General features: G+C 37.8%; 1 protein-coding gene across 3 annotated transcripts in view; it reads left to right on the top strand.

Annotated features, from left to right (window-relative positions):
* The window catches only part of LOC127446624 (cytoplasmic protein NCK2-like), a 91,050-nt gene extending 76,547 nt beyond the window's left edge, over positions 1 to 14,503 (top strand). For all 3 annotated transcript variants that reach the window (XM_051707701.1, XM_051707698.1, XM_051707699.1), the window contains exons 3-4: positions 10,566 to 11,284; positions 14,004 to 14,503. In XM_051707701.1, coding sequence (XP_051563661.1) covers positions 10,566 to 11,284; positions 14,004 to 14,198 — 914 coding nt within the window. In that variant the 3' untranslated portion in view covers positions 14,199 to 14,503. The remainder of the gene's footprint in view (positions 1 to 10,565; positions 11,285 to 14,003) is intronic.
* The last annotated feature ends 7,623 nt before the right edge of the window (positions 14,504 to 22,126 follow it).

Below are 22,126 nucleotides of genomic sequence, written 5' to 3'. Positions count from 1 at the left end.
AGCAAATGAAACATCCCTAAAACATCATCAAATCCAAGCCGCAGGACTAACCCATGGTTTGGTGATAATTGTAAAAAAAAAAAAAAGGCCATTAAAGTTTAGAAGAAAGCAGAGAGGTCCTTCAACAAACACCCAACATAACATAATTTAGTAAGACTAAAAATATGTCTAGCACAAGCACGTAGAATTATTAATGATACAAAAAGACCAGTAGAAGCTGGAGAAAATTTGTATCTAGTCTTTCAGCAAACACACCACCCAATAAAATCTGGGACCTAATCCAAAAGATGAAAAACAAAGGAGAATATATGATACATTAAACATCAGGGTACCCTCTTAACTACAAATTAAGAAATAGCCAATATATTAGCAAAGTCATTCGAAAAGAAATCCTCATTAGAAAACTGTTGACCTGAATTCAATAAAATATGAATACAGCTGGAGCAGAATACCCTGAATTTCCACTCTAATAATACAGAACCATATGATCAACCCTTTACCATGGAGGAACTCTCAGGTGCTCTCAAACGCTCTCATAATACTGCAGTTGGACCAGACAGAATCCATTACGAGTTTCTGAAGAATTTGCCCCACACAGTGTTATTACTTCTTTTGGAAATTTTTAATATCGTTTTGAGAACAGGAAATATTCCACCATCTTGGCAAGAAGCAATAATTATTCCCATCCCCAAACCGGGCAAGGACCACTCTGATGCAAACAACTACCGCCCAATAGCTTTGACCAGCTGTCTCTGCAAAACCATGGAGAGAATGGTCAACGACCGTCTGGTGTGGACACTGGAGTCGGGGCATAAGATCAGTGATTATCATTGTGGCTTTAGATGGGGCAAAAGCACCTTAGATCATCTTATCAGATTGGTATAATTTGTTCGGGACAGCTTTATTAAGAAAGAACACACAGTAGCTGTTTTCTTCGATCTGAAGAAGGCTTATGATACCACCTGGAGATATGGTATTCTCAAAGATCTACATGAAATTGGGCTCAGAGGCAACCTACCCATTTTTATCTCCAACTTCCTGACTAATAGACATTTTCATGTCCTAATAGGAACTACCCTATCAATCCCACACGTACAAGATCTTGATCATGATCAACATCTTGACCCAGAGCTGCATATGGAGGAAGAACCCATCAAGGTAGTTAAAGAACTTAAATTCCTAGGTCTTGTGTGTGACAATAAACTTATTTTTATCCCACACATGAAAGCCTTGAGGAAAAGATGTTTTAAAACAGTGGATATTTTAAAAGTTCTGGCAAAATCAAAATGGTGTGCGGATTCCACTGTTCTCTTACACCTTTATAGAGTACTAGTTAGATCCCGACTGGATTACAGGAGCATCGTGTATGGCCTGGCAAGGAAATCGTATACACGGATACTAGATACGATGTATCATCAGGGAATGCATCTGGCGTTCGGAGCTTTCAGGACCACCCCTGCTCAAAGTCTCTAAACAGAAGCCCGGGAACATCAGACAACGATTTTATTCAGAGACGTACATAATGGAAATATTTAGAAAGGTATCGCCTGAATGTATTTTAGAATTTTTATCTTGTATTAATCTCAAATCTCTTATATAGCTTTGTAAATTGTATATATTTATTGTTTACCCTGTGCTTGCCATGTGAATAGCCTTGTTGCTGACATGGCGTTAAAAGTTATTAAACAAACAAACAGCAAAAAGAGAAGTTCAAAAATGTTTTAGAAGTAAAAAATAACCTTTTTTTCATATCAATCATCATGCTATCATATTTAGTTATTTTTTTATTTTGTATCTTTTTATGTTCTGTTTATCTTTCATTATGGCTCTCTTAAAAATTTTGGCCTGTCATGTGTTCAACCAATCCAATTAATGTTCATTGGAAATTATTTATTGTTAGAACAGTTAAAAAGCTTTTGTATCTCTTTTTACATTTTTAAAGCATAATTCTATAGTACAACAGTGATCTGATGACAAAATAAGGTAAGTGGCAAGATGTTCATATCTGTATCATCCTGAGATTTTGTTAATATCAGTATCGGACAAAAATTTTCATATCGGTGCACCCCTAGTTTTATTTAAATCAGAATTTCACAACAATGTTGAAAACATCACAAAATTCCAAATATTTAAGTTTGGCAAGACGTAAAAGTGCATGTACATGATTACCAAATCTAACAGTGAAAACGCAGTACTGGCTTGATCAGGAAAATGACCATTCCATCAACTGGCCCCTGATTATCCCACACTGGCCCAGGCTTTCAGGCCATTTATTCTGTTGAGCCCTGGTTTGTCGTCAATTAAAATAGGTCATGAGACATGCAAGAACCAGTGATGTTTGATGTAAGTGATGTCAAACCTGGCGTGGCATGTCTTTGTGTGCCATATTTTGATGTTCACTGTCATTTTATGGAAAAGAGGTGAAGGACATTCTGCAAAATAACTGTCTTGACTTTTGTGTTGTGCAAAATGTAGCTGTCTGAGAACTGATGTGCCCTATTTTGCAAAGGAAACTGGATATTGTCATAAATGGCAGAGCTGCACAGTGGCTCTGCTGAACTTTGTTTTAGATGTTTTTTTTTTTTTTTTGTTTGTTTTTTAATTTGGCATGCCCAATTCCCAATGCACTCTAGGTCCTTGTGGTGGCATAGTGACTCACCTCAATCTGGGTGGCGGAGGACGATTCTCAGTTGCCTCCGTGTCTGATCCATGCATCTTATCACGTGGCTTGTTGAGCGCATTACCGCGGAGACCTAGCTCGTGTGGAGGCTTCACGCTATTCTCTGCAGCATCCACACACAACTCACCACGCGCCCCACCAACAGCGAACCACATTATAGCGACCATGAGGAGGTTAAACCAACGAGACCCTACCCACCCTAGCAACCGGGCCAATTGGTTGCTTAGGAAGCCTGACTGGAGTCAATCAGCACGCCCTGGATTCGAAATCGCGACTCGCTGTGCTCCTTTCTTGACCATTAGCTTTGTTTTTTTCTTCACCCAGATTGTTTGGAACACATTCGCTTTCATTCAAGTGCTCTGCATACAAGCTAAACACCATATAAAAAGGACTTATTTTAGTATGTTTGAATATTGTTTTATGCACATTCCTTCTGAAATACAGTGCACATTGTCATGAATACATTAACATTACAGTTAAAAGCTCTAGAAGTACTGCGAAATCCTTCACTGCGAAGGTACTTTTTATCATCAAGATGGCACCGCGGATGGCCACCTCGGTGTGTAGCTCTTCAGTTGTTTTTGTTTGTTTGTCCTGTGTTTAGTAATATTTTTCCAGTCAGTTTTACCAGGGACGAACTGCTGAACATTCGGCAGCATATACCAGACAACCTTTTCCAGGCTTTTGAATATTCGGACGTTTTGCTAGACATTGTAGTTGGAGGCGCAGCTGTGTTGTTTAAACACGCTATGAGATGCAGGCAAGTGAGATGAGCAGGCGTGCTGATCAGGCTCCGTCGGCACGGATTTCGAACAGCGCTGCCGAGCATTTATTTAGCAAATCTCCACTCTCTTCCTAACAAAACGGACAAACTACATCTCCTCACCCGTACAAACAAGGACTTTTCAAACTTTGCTGCCTTGTGCTTCACAGAAACCTGGCTGAGTGAAGCCATTCCGGAGAGCGTTACATCTGCAGGGCTTTTAGCTGTTCAGAGCGGATCGCATCGCGGAGTTGCGTGTCTTCGATCCTGTGCTGACCAGCTGGCCCCCATCTTCACACAGTCCCATGCTGCTTCAAATGCTCAATCATTATTCCTGTCCCAAAAAAAACAAAAATCACAGGACTTAATGACTACAGACCTGTCGCCCTGACGTCTGTGGTCATGAAAATTGAGAGACTGGTGTTGGCCCACCTGAAGAACATCACTGGACCCTTTCTAGATCCCCTTCAATTTGCTTATCGAGCAAACAGGTCTGTGGATGATGCAGTCAACATGGGATTGCATCATATCCTGCAACATCTGGAAAGACCAGGGACATATGCAAGGATCCTTTTTGTGGACTTCAGTTTGGCTTTCAACACCATCATCCCAGCTATTCTCCAGAATAAATTACACCAACTCTCTGTTCCCATGTCTATTTGTCAGTGGATTACCAGCTTTCTGACGGACAGGCAGCAGCTTGTGAGACAGGGGAAACTCACTCCCAGCACCTGTACAATCAGCACTGGTGCCCCCCAGGGATGTGTGCTCTCCCCACTACTCTTCTCCCTCTACACCAATGACTTCATCGCCAAGGACCCCTCTGTCAAGCTCTTGAAGTTTGCAGATGACACCACTGTCATCAGCCTCATCCAAGATGACGATGAGTCTGCATACAGAAGGGAAGTTGAACAGCTGGCTGTCTGGTGCAGTCAAAACAACCTTGAGCTGAACATGCTCATAACGGTGGAGATGATTGTGGACTTCAGGAGGAACACCCCAACACTGACCCCCTTCACCATTCTAAACAGCATTGTGGCAGCAGTGGAGTAATTCAGGTTCCTGGGCACTACCTTCTCACAGGACCTGAAGTGGGAGGCACACATTGACTCAGGCCCAGCAGAGGTTGTACTTCGCCAGCTGAGGAAGTTCAACCTGCCACAGGCGCTGCTGATACAGTTCTACTCAGCAGTCATTGAGTCTGTCCTCTGCACTTCAATAACTGTCTGGTTTGGTTCAGCTACAAAATCAGACATCAGAAGACTACAAAGGACAATTCGGACTGCTGAGAGGATTATTGGTTGCCCCCTGCACCCCCTTCAAGAAATATACACTTCCAGAGTGAGGAAAAAGGATAGAAAAATTACTCTGGACCCCACTCACCCTGCCCATTACCTTTTTGAACTGTTGCCTTCTGGCCGACGCTTCAGAGCTCTCAGCACCAGAACCGTCAGGCACAGGAACAGTTTTTTCCCTCAGGCTATCCATCTCATGAACAGTTAAACTGCCCCATTGTGCAATACACAGTTTAGTCTTTTTTATATTTATCCAACACATCCAACCTCTTCTGCCATTTCATTCCTCTGAAAAAAAAACAAAAAAAAAAACAAAACATTTGCACTCTACAGAACAGATTTGTATTTTGCACTGTACATAACAGATAACCGATTTGTATTAGATTTGCACTACATATGTGTGTATGTATGTATGTATGTGTGTCTGTACGTATGTGTATAATATTTTTTTATTTTTTATTATTATCTATGTCTTGCTGCTGTTTTTGTATTGTTTTTGTATTGTTGTACACTGGAAGCTCCTGTCACCAAGACAAATTCCTTGTATGTGTAAGCATACTTGGCAATAAAGCTGGTTCTGATTCTGATTCTTCTGATTCTGAAAACAGCCTGAAGTGAAGGTTAATTTGTCCATCCGTTTTCTGTTCTGTTGAAAGAACAGTTTGTCCTGTGTTTGTCTCCACTCCTGCTGGGACATGCGTGATTGACTGCTTGCCTTTCTCTACATGCACCCTTTAACCTTAGGTACATGACACACTCCCTCAAGGTTCGCCTTTAGATTCATAGCCAGTCATGTTCATTAAGTCCATCAATCTTTGGAATCAAAACCATTGTGCCTCATGTGATTACAAGGTTTTTCAAAAACAGATACCAAGAGGAATTAAGAGTAAATCAGCTGATTGGAAAACACTGACGGATTTCGTGAACAAGACATGTCCTTTAACTTTCAGTTTGAATGGATGGTAGCCAATGAAATGACAGGAGGACCTGTGAGTTAAAGGCATGCTCACGTTTTGCATGTAAACAGCAACACAATGTCTCAATCTCCCAACCAACCCTAAACTGATTGACAGACTAATGTTTGTTAGTGGGAGTGTTAGAAGACACGTGGCACTTGTTGTTGCTGAAAAAACTGTATTCCAATTTTTTTTTCCATGCCTTAAGTGTCTATTTAATACTGTTGATTTGGTTTCACACAATTACAATCTGGTGAACCGCAGATGCCTTTTACACTGGCTTTGTGTGACTCAAAAGTACAGCTGTTAGAAAGTGTCCTGCTGTCTTGAGAAACTGTTTCCATGGAAAACTTTGACCTTAAAGCCTGAGAGCTTCTGTCTTTAGTGGATTCCCACTATTTTTTTGTTGTCTGAAAATTTTCTCATGCCACAGTATGCTAATAGAGAACATCGCTGCTTTAATATAACATCATCACAGAAGCTGAGGGATAAAATGTTTGAGGTTTCACTCGAGAGTTGACGTCCCCTGGGAAGTGAAGTCTGCTTCCCTCTCACTTTGTCTCTTTCTTCTCTTTTTGTTTATGTTATCAGTGCTAAAATAGAAAAGCTCTCTCTTAACATTTTTGGAGAAATGTGAACTAGGAAGGGTCAACCAGTGGGTAAACAAAAGTATAATGGAGATTTGATCTTGATCTGGTAGAATATATAATTTCCTTGTACATTCCTAGGTTTTTGAACAAAAACAGTCCAGAATCAGTTTTCATTAAAAATAGATTTTAAACATCTAATTTAAGTTTTTAGTTGTTTAACCTTTTGTTATATTCTAATCTGGGTTTAGCCATGAAAATAGTCATAGTGTGTCATTTCTGTGTCACTATGAAACGGAATTGCAAAAGGGTTGTTCCAGGTCAAATCAGCACATTTCAGAAACTTTTTCTGAAAATAGATACACTTAAATGATGATCAAATTCAAAATGCCATGGATGATGGAATATTTACTGATTGATCAGTTAGAGTGGGGTAAAAATGATTTTTTGTTGTTGTTGTTGTCTATGATTTAGATCTGAACCATAGGTCAAAAAATACCGTAGAAAGGTGGCAGTGCCATTATTTTATTTTTAGACATGGATACTGTAGGTCAGTCTATTACTAAAATCGGTTGACTTTAACACACTTTGTTGCATTGTATGCCAATGGTGTGTGCCCAAATATTGAAAAGCAAAAACAAAAAAAAACAACACTTTTGTGTTATTTTTACAAAGTTGGAGTGCCTATAACTCCAGAAGTATTAAAGATATGCTGTTATCCTTTTAGATTCTTGTTTAAAACAAAATATACTTTCGGTATGTTCATACAACCTCTTCAGCTCTGCAGATCTGCTGGTATGTATAAACGGGGGCGCTAATGTTAAAGTCTCCATATACATAAGTCAGGCATATGTGGTATCGTTTGAAAGATTAGAATCTGATCTTTTCACGAATAACAATAAATTCTGAATTTGTTACATAAAATAACAAAATAACTGCTGAAAACATCGACGTCGCAAATCAGCGCCACCTAGAGGGAATGTGGTAGAAATATTAATATGAATATAAAAGTCTTTCAAATAGCATTTAAATAGATAAATAATATATTAAATAAAATCTCTCATTCTCAGGAATGTGACTGTTTATTTTGTTGCCCTAATACCACAGTTCAAAAGATTTTCAAAAGAAACACAGTGTAATATGATTTCTGTAAGACATCTAATACAAATGTCTCTCTTATGCTCTGATCACTGCTGCTGTAAGCCCCAAATAGCTAAAAACTTTATATCTGCTCTTACCTTGGGCAGTTTTCTACAAAATGAGCCATTGTTTACTTGTCTGTGAGCTTGTGTGCATAATCCAATCTTAGAAGTCCAGAACAAAATATGCAGTCTATCAGGATAAGCATACTAAACAAATCATCGGAAATATAAGTTATCGACTATTGATGATAAAATACATAATATACATCATCGCAAAGGGGAGGATCTCAGCTTTCTAATAACGCTTAGATTCAGCTTGTAGTCCACTCAGAGGCTGAGATATTCGATGAAACAGTGGGGGTGGTGCATGAACTGAAAATTTGTCTGAATGTCTATGGATGAGCACATTTGTGAGGGCTAAAATGCGTTAGAATGCCACCAACATTTCAGATCAGCATTTTGTAATGGAATTCTAGTACTTGCTGCCTTATAAATAAGCCTTTTTGGAGGGAGAGAGAGTGAACAGAACCAGAAGTTCATGCTTACAAGCAACATAAAAATAAAAAATAAAAAATCTATTCATCATAAGATTGTAAAAAAAAAAAAAAAAGAGATTGTTTGGGTTTTTTTCAGAAAATAATTGAAAAATAATTTTTGGCAATTAGTCCACAGTATGTGTAAATGGTGAGCTTTTTGTGGAAAATTGCAGGTGGCAGCCCAAAAATGTCCCAGAGATGAAGAGGTTAAGACCCTAGTGTGGTTAAATCCTAGAGATATTAAGCTTTCAGTGTAGCTTAATGTGTAAATTGTTGAATTGTCAAACTTTGGAAAAACAATACAAAAAAGTTTTTATTTTATTTATGTATATATTTCCAATTTTTGGACTCATGACATTTGCATATAATGCCTTTTTCATAAATATTGATACATACAATTTAATATTTCATCATAATTTGTTTTTCTTTCACCAGAAAAAAAGAAAAACAAAATTTGACAGAGGACCCTTTTGATTGAGTTGACACGGAATGACACAAAAGCAATTTTCAAACCAGTTTCCTTAACACTCCCCATCTTCCATTGGTCAGCAAAACATAGTCCCGCCCCAAACATACATGATTGGGCTGGTCAACATTCTCAAACAAAAACAGTACTGTTTTGGTAGCGAGTTCTCCTAGTGTTTACACTTTTTGGGGAAATCGACCTTCGAATGGCTTTCTTGTAAATGTTTCTGCATATTAAGATGAGACAGGAGAGAGCATTTTCAAACAATGAAACAATTACACACTGCAGCTTTAAAATTAATTTTTAAAACAAAGCATCCAAGCACAGGTGACTAGATTTAGCACTGTTTGGGTAAGTCATTAGAAATGTAAAACAGACAAATTTTCTCCTCATTTGACAAGTTAAATGAAAATGTTTGAATTTACACCCTCATCCTTGAGTTTCCTGTTTTGCCACACAACACACACAAATGCTGTATATCACATTTGATTACTGAGTGAGGCAAGCAGTGGTGAGATGAGCTTGTGTGTGCAACCGGGCGCAAAAAGGTGCACATTAAAGCCATGGATCATCTGCCAGCGGAAGGAAACCGCTTACACGTTACTTTCGTGTGTGTTGTGTCTGTGTCTGTCTGTGGGCGTGTGTGTGTGAGCGGGTTTGGCTGGTTTACGGGGAATGTTTTCTTTCGTTAAATTGGTAATTACAAGGGCATTATGCTATAAATGTGGTTTATGAGGACATTTCTAGTGTCCCCACAATTTAAATAGCTTAAAAAAACATACTAAACTATGTTTTTTTGAAAATGTAAAAATGCAGAAAGTTTTTTGTGAGGATTTGGTTTAGGTGTAGGGTTAAGCAATAGAATCTATAGTTCATACAGTATAAAAATCATTATTTCTATGGAGAGTCCTCATAAGGATAGCTGTCCTCACCAACACGTGTGTGTGTTTTATGTGCTTGCGTGTGTGTGTGTGTGTGTGTGTGTGTGTGTGTGTGTGTGTTTGTGTTTGTGTGTCAGTGTGTATGTACACTATACCTGTTTAAGTCAAAAAGGTATTCTTTGGATGCTTTATTTTGGAATGCTGTACAGGCCTCCAGTCTGTTTTGCAGCTATGATGCTGAGTCTATTTCAGATGATGAGTCTGTATGCTTAACAGCACTGCGAATGCTTTGATTATAGTGTTTATTTGTCATTTTTACTGAAAGTATAATCACATTATAATTTCCATCCTCAAATGATGTATTATGTTTAATAGTATTCTGTGATGAAAATGAAATTTTAAACATTTTTGGAATAAAATGACAAGTGCTAATTTCATACGTAGCAATTTATCTATCTTAAAAAAAATAAATTCAAAAAAATCAGATCATTTTCACACAATAAATATTGAAATGGTTTATTTTCACCATTTTATCATATTTTTAAAAAAATGTAATGATTTTTGTTTTTGTAACACTTTAAAATAAGGTTCTGTTTTATTAGTAAATGCATTATTTATCATACTAACAATAAACAGTATATTTCTGAAGCATTTATTAATGTTGGTTAATATTCATTTATTTATAAAAATACAATTGTTCATTGTTAGTTCATAATGTAGTAACAAACTTTAATCTATACAACTTTTAATGAAAGTAATTTCAATTTTATTAGTATATATTAAAACTAATGTTAACTAAGCTTAAGTGCTGAAAAAGTATTGTTCAATGTTTGTTAATGTTAAGTAATGTTAAAGAATACAATCTTATTGTAAAGTGTTGCTTAAATTTGTACAATGGATTTATATATTTTGAGATTGAATGTTTGGCTCTGGGATGAGGGTAAAACAAAATCTATACATAAAAGGCATTTGAAATATAGTAAAATAAATAAAGGCATGTTAATTTTTTTATAACAAAATAGAGAAAGATTGAAGAAATATACTTGGTCTAGTGGGCTGCAGTAATAGTATCTTATGTCTCTCTCCTTTCAGCAGGAAATTATTAGTATTTATGAATTTACAGCACTTATCCATATCTCTGCTTTTTGTCTTCTATTTCAAATTAGCTAAGCTCAGAGGCTTGAGTTTTGGTTCCTATGTGATCACTGGAATGTTTGCCTAATAACTGTGTTTGATGTCTAATGTCTTTCTTTTTAAAGGACTTGGAAAAACTAAACGCAAGACGAGTGCACAGGAAGCCTCTCCCACACCCAGCACAGATGAGTACTCCTCTAATGGAGGCGGGGCTGAACGAATCTATGACCTGAACTCCCCAGCAGTTGTGAAGTTTTCCTACAAAGCAGAACGGGAAGATGAACTCAGCCTGGTGAAGGGCACCCAGCTGATGGTGATGGAGAAGTGCAGCGATGGCTGGTGGAGAGGCAGCTATAACGGTCATGTTGGCTGGTTTCCCTCCAATTACATCCAGGAGGAGGTGGTCGAGGACACCTTGCCTGACTTCCCGGTCCTCTCCTTGCGGCTGGGCCTCAGTAATGGACAGGGTCCCAGAGTCCTTCACACTGTTCAGACACTCTATCCCTTTAGTTCTGTCACAGATGAGGAGCTGAACTTCGAGAAGGGTGAGACAATGGAGGTGCTGGAGAAGCCAGAGAATGACCCAGAATGGTGGAGGTGTAAGAATTGCCGTGGGCAGGTGGGTCTGGTCCCAAAGAACTATGTGGTTGTACTCCACGATGGTCCGTCATCGACTGCCTTAGGCTTCCACTCCCAGCAGAACAGCCACACAGGGCCCTCCCACACAGGGAAGTTTGCTGGAAAGGACTGGTACTATGGCAGTGTGACACGGCACCAGGCTGAGTGCGCTCTGAATGAAAGGGGGGTGGAGGGAGACTTCCTTGTGCGAGACAGCGAGTCCTCTGTGAGTCGGGTGTTTGTCTGGATCTTATCAAAAAGCAGTGAACAGATAACTGCTTACAATAGCTGTAAATGGTCATTTGAGTGCTGTACAATTATTTGTGTCCATAGTGTCATTTTGCATAAAGGGGTATAAAAACAGACCACAGTGTATTGAGAGTCTTGAGCAGTGGTGGGTGATCTCTAGTAATAGACCAATATATCAGCCAGGCTGATTAATCAGCCAATATTTGGCCATTTATTTTGCCATCTGCCGATAACTGTGTTCGCTTGGCTGATTAACAGAAGTGTTAGCCTTATGTAAGTTCCAAAATCTACCAATAGATTTGTCAGTGGATAGTCAACACTTTCTGTCTTTTCAGGGTTATGCAAATTTGAGTAGATATTGTAAAAAAATGTGTTCAGTTCACTTTAGAAATTTTGTGTACATCTGATTTGCTTTTATAAAATTGTATTATGTTATCTGCATTTATACTGGACATTGGCCATCCTGCTCTCTAGATATCAGTATCTGCATTGGCAATTGAAAAACCCATATCTGTCGACCACTCATCATCACCCAAAAATGCATTCCAGGTCTGTCTTTGTTGGGTCACGGACAACGGGGAAAAACAATGCTAAATGCAGATAATAAAATGTAACGAATCACAAAGTTAGGATAGCAAAATAAATAGGCTTATTAACTTTTAAACAGGAGAAGAAATGCAATCCATATCCTTTGTTGTTTTTTGCCAAAGGCTGTGCATCCAGATTTTAGTAGGGCTGGGTAAAAGTATTGATTTTCCGATGCATCTCATTCTTCATTTGAGCGCCATCAATATTGATTCTTAAATTCCAAGATCGATCTTAAACTCTATGTGCAACCCACTACAATGCGATTAAATCACTTGCATATGCGACCAGTGTGACTAAAATATATGTAATTTAGCAACTGGCTGGTACATTTTCAGATTTCCCCACCAGTGATTGAGTCATATAGTGGGGAAGAAGTTCAGCAATGAAATCCTGTGTGTTGAAAGTAAAAGTTGTTTAGACTCATCCCATGTAATGTGTGTCCAAAGACGAGATCCACACAATCAATTTATTTATTCTGTTCTTTACAGTGAGTTGTTGATCAAAAACAACAAAAAGGAAACATTTAATTCTAATCACACAAAGCACAGATTAATATACCCTCAACTGAAACACTGAACACTGAGATGTTCACTGAACTGCCGCTATTCAACGTGGTAGTTTTACGTGACTACCTCAAACATAAACAAACATGGTGCGTTACAGTGTTTGTGTAGCCTACAGTTTTAACTTCTGTGGGGTTTTTTTAGGACATATTTAAACATACAGAGAAATGCAATCCAACATTATTAATTACTCAACAAGATTGCCAGAGATGATACTATGCACAAGACAACAGGTTATATATTATATTATTATGTATCAACTTTTTAAAGTGGCTTATATTGCCACTTTATAAGTACTATAAACTGTAACAGTGCAATCGTTATTAACATTGATGGTTATATTTGGATTTTTGCCATTACATATTATGTTTACTTCTTGATTGAGAATACCGCCAGTTTACATAACAGATAGTGGCTATCTTCCTAAGTGAGCAATCCCCTGATTGAACAAAACAATGCACAAAATAAGATGAGAAGAGTGTTAGGAAAGCTAACAAAGTTGGCCGATATAATTAATTACCGAGATCAGCTGCAGAGGACACCGGGGATATCTGTGTAGTGAGACTGACTGAATTCAATGCCCCAGTTAGTTAGCTGGATGGTTGGAGTCCAAGACATCATTGCTCCCTCCACTGACTCTTTTGCTAGGGTCTCTTATGCTCCCTGTACTCTCTTTAAAGTTTTCAATTTGTTTATGATTTGGTCAGTCGTCCAAAGACGGTGTGGATAACTTCTTGCCATTTCTTCATGTATACTTTTTTCCTTTGCAATCTCTCTAGTTCATCTCAGATCTCAGATCATCTCAGATGTAGAAGACCATATTGCAAGTAGAGTGCTTTTTTCCTCTGCGTTTCCTGAACATTTTTGTGGGGTTTTTATTGTTGTTATAGAGTGAAAAGGTAGTCCTTGCTGCAGATAGTTGCTACTGTTATTGTTTGGAAGCTACCTGGTGACGAAACATAATCATGCCCTCCGCCCCCCGATGTAATCAGATTTTCCGCCCTGGAATGGCCTTTTCTGCAGTGGAAACGCGTGAAAAAGTTAGAGTTTGCACTGGCCGAGGAACCCGCCCCTGAACCATGTCGGTGGAAAAGGTCTATGTGTAATTAACAGCATTAGCTGAAAGAGAATTTATTTCATATCTAAGCAAAAGGGAAACTTGTGAACTGGAATCGAATCAGGAAATATGCATCAATACCCAGCCCTCTATTTTATACTAAAATATGCAGGGTAAAAGAAAACCCTAACCAGAGCCTATGCAATTTATGATAATATTAATACATTTCAATTTTTGATTTTAAGGACGTCTTTGTTTACTTTGGTACAATAAACCATTTTGGTACATTTAGGTCACCACTCGATGTCAAATGTCAAATCTGGATCCTAAAACAAATCCAGTTGAGAAGCACTGGTCTTGAGCAATGCAGAACACGAAAGTGATTGTTGATTCAGGGTTTATATCGCCCTCTTTAGGCTGCAGTGCACTAAAAGAAAATGTTCTCTTTTATTCTTTTTCTCTGTTTCTTTCTTTCTCTCTTTTTCTAGCCGAGTGACTTCTCTGTGTCTCTGAAAGCAGTTGGGAAGAACAAGCACTTCAAAGTGCAGTTGTCAAATGAAGTTTACTGTATCGGTCAGCGCCATTTCAATGCTATGGAAGAACTGTTAGAGCACTACAAGAAAGCTCCTATCTTCACTAGCGAACATGGAGAAAAGCTTTACCTTGTCAAACCCCTCCAGTGACCTTCACACAAATGAGCCTTAGGACCAGACCTGACTGGACCAGACCAGATCTGACCTCACATTGAGCCAAATGATATTTACAACTACTTAACGGTCATTTCTTACCAGCAACCAGAGTTGTTTTTTTTTTTAGAAGAGACTTACCGAGTACCAACCCAAACAGTGGGGGTTATTTCAGGATTTAACATTTCTGTGCTGATTAAGAGTGATGGTGCGATGTGTCATTTTTCACAAAGTATATTTTCTGTCCCTGCATCTCCATACTACTTTAGGTATTCTTCAGTAAAAAGGTTTGTGAAAATTAATATGGCCTTTTCCAAACAATAATTTAGGCACTTGCCCATTGCCTTGGCAAACAGCTAATTTTCTGTTCACACTTAACCATAAAGATGCAAGGAAGCCACCATAAATATTGACTTGCAGTCTTCATCTGCAAAAACGAGTTCAGTAGCACAAACCTCAAATCATCACGAAGCAAGTGCTGGTCCTTAACAAGACTACAGACATGGAGGAATTACTGTATGTACATAGGAGTTGCCAAAGCAAAAGTTGGTGACCGACAGAATGGTACTAGTGGCCCCCTGGTGGATGAACTGATAAATGCCAACAGGAGTGTCTTGAGATGAATGTTTTGTATATGCTTAACCAAATGTGCCATCCTCACATTCAAGCACTGCTCATCTGATATATAAGAGAACTATAATTACCTCGTTCAGATTCACTGTCTGTCAACATCAAAATTATGGCATAAACCTCCATATTATAGCAAACACTTTTCGATTTTCAGTTTCAAAAGGGCACCTTTCTAAGATAATGGTTTTGTCAATTTACAAATAAGTCTATTCATTTAGTTTCTGAGCTTTTATCAAAGTACGGTATCTCTGAATGTTACTGAGCATTGTTATTTAAAACCATGTTTATTTAACAGAGAAAAGTGCAACAGTGAAGGAAATTTTAGTGAGCTCCACATCAATGATAACTGTGCAGAAAAGTTCAAATGCTTTTAATTAAACATTTTGCAACAGTAATGGCAAAGTAGTGTCATTTTATTGATTCTGGGTATCACATTTCTTGTAGTTAACAATTACAACAATAAGAACTACAATCCTAAATCTTTGGCTTTACTGCACACTACACTAACTGCCTAGTTAAAAAAAATAGCATGTGGAACAGTATGCAATATGGAATAATACAGTACAAGTTTCAAACAGTATGCTACATGGTCGCCATCATCTCACGCATGTTTAGTCAATTTATAATTTTGGAAAGAAAAATTTATAAATTAATAATTATTCAAAAATAAATAATTTTTTTGATTTTTTTAAATACGATTTTTGACAGTCCAATAACTTTGGACTGTCCAATCAAATAGAGTCATGGAGGAGAGTTTTACATTTTATATTAGGGTAGCCTTTTTAGGCTATGCACTAAAACATTTTACACACAAGATGCCACTCCAGTTTTTATTTGTAATGTGCTTTTCACAACACACATTGTTTCAAAGCAGATTTACAGAAAGTCATGCATTTACAGAAAATGAAACTGTAATATCTATAAAGTCTTCGAGTCATCATTGTGTAGTTTGATTAAATATGATTGTAAATTGTGTATAAAAAGAAATAATTAAATAATAATTGTATTTAGAACCACAGTGATCAAGCCGAAGGCAACTGTGGCAAGTAACACAAAACTCCATAAGATGTTGGTTAATGGAGATAAATAACCTATGCTATTCTCCGGACACCACTCAGACATCCAGCCATTCTGTGACACTAATCTACTATAAACCTCATCACCACGATGAGCAGGGAGGTGACCAGAGCATATTACAGTGTCTCACATCGTTTTTGTAAGTTCATACACCTCTTTAATATTATCTCTAGTGATCTCCGGCTGGCGAAGCCGGACATCGTTAGAGTTGACATGAGTAACAATCTTAGAAAATCTACGTTTAGCATTAGCCAGCACTTGTAAATTTGATCTGATGTCAGACTCCCGAGCCCCCGAAATGCATTTAACAATAGTGGCTGGAGTCTTTATTTCCACGTTCCTTACAACAGAATCTCCTATAACAAGGGTGCTTCCAACATGATTCTCAGTGGGTGCATCACTGAAATTCGAGATGAAGACAAGCGGAAAAACAGAAAACGTTGTGCACGGTAATATACATGCAGCTGAAACAGTAGAAAAGTGGGGGAAAAAATTAAGCATGCGATAAAATGGCAAAGTATAAAATGATGAGTGTAAAGGAATAAGCAATGCTAAGCAGGCTATCAAGCTTCAAACAAACAGACTTTACCTTACCTACACACACACACACACAAAAAGGATTTTTGTTAATTAAAATGAACTAAACCAACACAATTCTAGAAGCTTTTGTCACAACTTGATTTCATTGTGTTATATCTATTTAAATTTGTAAAATGGATGTTTACTTAATCCATTTGTGAAGGGACTACATGAATAATGTTTGTGGTGTTAATTGATGAAACTGGGCAGGGGATTTCCTTTTTCCAGCATGTTTTGCATATGACTGGGTAGTGAGAATAAATGTTGAAATTGTGTTATTGTATGCATTTTTTAGCAAGATGAACACGGAAGTGTTCCACGATTCACCTGTTTTCAGTGGACCCTTTTCACAGCCCTGTTATGACACTTTTCCGCCTTCTTTATCAAAGTAAATGTAGCAAACTTTTTTATATTTCCAATTTTAAAATGTATAAAATTTATTTTTGTACATTTATAACATTGTACTTTGTACTATATTACCCTGGAAAAAGTTTGAAAAAATCAGTTACCATAGCTGCAGTGAGGCTTCTACAACAGCTGCTGAGGGAGTGATAGAAAAGTCTGTTTCTCTCTTTTACTGCTGTTATCCAGTGCTCTATATTATTATCTTCTTTTGCAAAGCTGTGAAAGCATAATAGTTTATTTTTTCTTTTGCTGCTGGAGAAAACGGGTGAGCAAAAATTGTATTTGCTGTGGTCCCCCATTCATCGCCATTCAAGTTTAGCCAACTATGACGACTTCTGCTTTCGTGACCACGGACGTGTTACAAGGGTCCATTTCCGGTCTCCAGTGTTTTCACCTGCATCAGCATATGTTCTTAGCAGGTAAAGTATTACATTTGTAGAAATTGTCAAAGAAACATGTGGCTCTATAGTGCCAATACTTCACAGTGTCGAGATGACAATAACAGCACAAGTTCAGCGTGAAATTCATTTTTACCCCAAATAACACTTAAATGGTTGTTCTCCATCTGGAGCGCTCGTTTCGGTTAGTTTTACATTGCGTATCTAGACCAGAAACAGAAAAGAGGCAAATAGAATCATCATGTTGCCATCCAGTGGTTGCTCAGGAAAACTATGGATAGGAGGAGATGTTTTAATGTTCTGTTATACTGGCATTTAAAAAGACTGTCTCTTATGCTAGAATTTTGGGGGTTACCACTGTTGTGAAGAATGGAGCTTGTGCTTAGGTTGAAGATGGACTTTCATTTTCAAGCAATACTTGATATGAATGCTGCTTAACTTTATAAGCCGTTATTAAATTGACAGTGCAACAGTTTCGCTATCCTTACACCTGCTCACCCAGCATATACTAATGATTAATAAAACAAATTGTTGAAACAACATTAGAAAAAATTCATAAATCTGGTCTGACGAACCTAACAAAGTTGAGTTAAAACTGCTATAGTGCATGGATTTGCACTAATCTAACTAAATTATGTTGGCTCAATGAAACTGACTTATTCTGAATGAAAGACATTAAATTACATGTAAAAACTTTCTATATATTGATCGATTGATCGATCATATGGGGGTGGTCACAACTGATCCAACCACGTTTCTGAGCCTGACACCCCACAGTGATGACTGTTTATGTAAATCATTGACCTGCTGTGGAGCTTCATCAACACTCTCAGAAATGTTTAGGGTCTGAGATGCCTGCAAGAAATGAGGCCATCATCGGGAGCACCTGGGAATATGTGGCTTGATGGTCTTCTGACAGTGGGCAGAGGTCTGCGGTTGTGCTGCTGCTGTGTACTCCACTATCTGGCATTGAGGAACAACAAAGATGTCCTGCAAAGGCACCTCAGTGGCAGAGATAGGTACACACAAAGCTGACAAAACCATTCCCCAGAGGGTGGTTGGTCACCCTGCATCTGCTTACCTGCACAGCACTGATGGGACCGAATGGGCTGGAGGTGGTGAGCAGCAGGATCGGTCACATCTGGGTGCAGGCCCCCCATGCACAAACATCCTGGATGGTCGCTGATCCTCTGTTCAGAAGCATGTTTGTATGATGTAGCCATTGTTTCAGTCTACACAAACAGAGATTCTCCTCTACAATTGCTGTGCAAAATGCTGTATACTGCAATAAACTGAAGTGTACAAGTCATGCACTCTCAAACTAAAGGTTTCTGCTTCTATTTATAGGCCGAAAAATTCTGAATGAACATTCCATACTATGACATCACAGTAAGAGTTCCATTACTTTATGTAACTGCTACAGAATTCACCATTAAAAAATAACTTTAAAGTCAGATAAATTAAATACGAAAATTTATTAAACTCTTAAAAACAAACACACACACATACACACATGTTGGTGCAGCCATTATTATGAGGATTCTCCATAGACATAATGATTTTTATACTGTACAAACTAGATTATATCCCCTAACCCTACCCCTAAACCTAACCCTCACAAAAAAACTTTCTGCATTTTTACATTTTCAATAAAACATCGTTTAGTATGTTTATGTTTTTTTTTTTTTTTTTTTTTTAACTATTTAAATTATGGGGACACTAGAAATGTCCTCATAAACCACATTTATAGCATAACACCCTTGTAATTACCAGTTTGTACCCTAAAAAAAGTCCTCGTAAACCACTTAAACCTGCCCACACACACACATATATACAGTATATATTGTATATGTAAACATAGACTATAATAACTAAAAATAAATCAGACCTAATTAGTAAACAAAAGCCTTAAAAAAAATTATGTTTGTTAAAAGAACTGGTTTTTTATTTTTATTTTTTTTATTTTATGAAACCCTACAATCTTACCTATAATGGGAAAGTAACAGGCAACATTTAATCTACAATGCCCTTATGCCAGTAGGTGAGAGCCCTCAATTCACTGCCTAATAATGGTGCTTAAATAGGCTACTACAAGAACCTATTTTGTTAAATGAAGGTGTCTTATAAGGTTATGATTCTAAGATTCTTGAAGTCTTACATGAACCTCGGGCGTGTAACCATGTTATTAGCATTAACACAGCCAGACAAAGGGAGCAGCCTCCAGCTCAATATTTGATTTAAGTGGATCAGTCACACACACACACACACACACACATATATATATATATATATATATATATATATATATATATATATATATATATATATATATATATATAAAATCATAATAAATTTATTTGATTTTGTTCATAACTATCTGTTTCATAAGTAACATTTATGGTTTATTTAAACTAAAAATTGGTCAGGTGTTTCAACAAAAAATACTTCTGCATAGGATGCACCTGTGAATCCTCACTCCTAGCTCCTCTGGAAGCTTTCCTAAGACTTTTCTTGGTCCTTGCCTCCTCATAGTTTAATTAGAGAACTGATATATATACAGTACTGTGCAAAAGTTTTAGGCACTTGTGAAAAATGTTGTATAGTGAAAATATTTTCAAAAGTAATGCCATAAATAGTTTTGATTGATCAATTAATGTTGTACAAAGTGCAGTAAACATAAAAAAAGCCAAATTAATATTTTGTGTGACCTTCCTTGTCATCAAAACAGCACCAATTCTCCTGGGTACACCTGGACACAGTTTTTTAAGGTTCTTGGCAGATAGGATGTTTCAAGCATCTTGGATAATTCGCCACAGACCTTCTATGTTTTTAGGCTGTCTCAATTGCTTCTATCTCTTCATGTAATCCCAGACTGACTCGATGTTCAGTGGGGGGCTCTGTGGGGGCCCATACCATCTGCTGCAGGGCTCCCTGTTCCTCTATTCTATTTGCAAAAGAAATGTTTGGGAATCTAAAATATATATTTTCTATTAACACACTAAAGCAGAAGATAAAAATAACTATGTAAAGAAAAATGTTTTTGTGAAAAATCTTATGTGCCTAAGACTTTTGCACAGTACTGTATTTCATGATGGCTATTTTCAGTCGATTTCTGGGCAGTGTTCGAATTAAAAGCTAACGAAACTCTTGAAGGAGCATTTGCAACCATGTTTCTTATATTGCGGGTACAGTTTTACACAGTGTTACGCTGGTTTCACATATCCTCTGTGAGCGGGGCGAGCTGCACGTTTTCGTTTCACCGCCTATATTAACAGATTACACCCTTCACATTGCAAGCGTGAGTCACAAGGTGAAGCGTCCCAGACGCAGCAGTGAGCACATAGTTTCGGTGCCAAGCCTATTTTTGCTGTGTGGCTCACGCTGAACTCAGTAGAAAACTAAAATAACCAGGAGATTTTAGAAAAGACGCAAAAACAAATAAACAAAATTTAAACCGAACCAACTATACACTACAATTTATAGGTCTAAATCTTGACCAGTCTTTATAGAAATTTTAGTCTTTCGCCATTCAAGTAGATAGCAGCTGTACATTTATGTCATTTGTTTACAAAGAAAATAGCTGTACAGCCTGCCCGAGAGCATTTCAAAGATGACCGCAGAGTGGACTGACTTGCCTTGAAAGGGACTTTGATATATTAAACAATCATAACCAAGTACGCTGATAAACATGTGCACGTGACTGCCAACCATTGCCATAGTAACCTAGAACAGAGACCAGTGTGAAAGCCCAAACGCAACACGTTGTTCACGCCCCGTACACGGAATATGTGTGAATCCGGCATTACATCTGTCCCCCACTAACCTTGCATGTTTGCCTGATTGTTTCAGTGACTTTTGAACTTGCACAAGAAGGGAAATATTCACTGTAAAAGTACTCGTTTTACCCTATTTCTGGTTCAATAAACAATCAGAAAATTGAGGGTTAACAGGGGTACATTGCATTCAGGCACAGATTAAAGGATTAGTTCACCCAAAAATAATGATTCTCTCATGATTTACTCACCTTAAGCCATCCCAGTTGTGTATGTCTTTCCTTCTTCAGCAGAAACGATTTTTTAATAGCAAATTTTAATGCTTTTAATGCTTCTGGGGGAATACTGTCTGGGCCTGGGACTTTTCCATTTTTTAACAGAGAAATTGCCTTCTTTATTTCTTTTTCGGTTGGTCTGTCTATGTTTATTGGTAATGGTGTTGGGTTTGGAGGTAGATCTGGTGGATCTGCTGTTGCTGGATGATTCAAGAGCTCTTCAAAATGCTCTTTCCATCGAGCGAGTTGTTTGGCTTGGTCAGACAGATCTTTTCCCCCCTTGTCCTTCACAGGTTGGACAGTCATCCATCTTCCACCTACTAGTTTCCTTGTAATATACAGTAATACAATTATCTTAGATTTTTTCTGTCCTGCAGCCTGCTCTGCTTGTTCTAACAAGACTTTCACAAAATTTTTTTTTCTCTTTTTTGCTCTTTTTGACTTCTTTACTGGTCTCTGCATACAGTCGCTGAGCTTCTACCTTTGAAGCTCTGGGTTTGCTTTTGTTTACAAGTGCTTTCCTGTCTTTTCCATCCTTTATCTTGCTTTGTGTCTCTGGTGAAATCCACTCCTTATGCTGCTTTGTTCTCCTTCCTAGGATTTTTTCATGCATTTCTTTCCATGTTGTCTTAGTGTCTTCCCACATTTGCTCTACAGTTACATCTTCAGGCATGGGATGTCCGAGAACTGCATATCTGTTTGACAGTTCTACCTGAAACTTTGTTCGCATTGCCTGGTTCCTCAAGAGCTCTCTGCTGTATCTCGGCCCTGACTTGCATGCTTGTATG

The sequence above is a fragment of the Myxocyprinus asiaticus genome, chromosome 9 (genome assembly GCF_019703515.2).
Source record: "Myxocyprinus asiaticus isolate MX2 ecotype Aquarium Trade chromosome 9, UBuf_Myxa_2, whole genome shotgun sequence".
Lineage (NCBI taxonomy): Eukaryota > Metazoa > Chordata > Actinopteri > Cypriniformes > Catostomidae > Myxocyprinus > Myxocyprinus asiaticus.
This window is presented reverse-complemented; position numbering and strand designations above follow the sequence as displayed.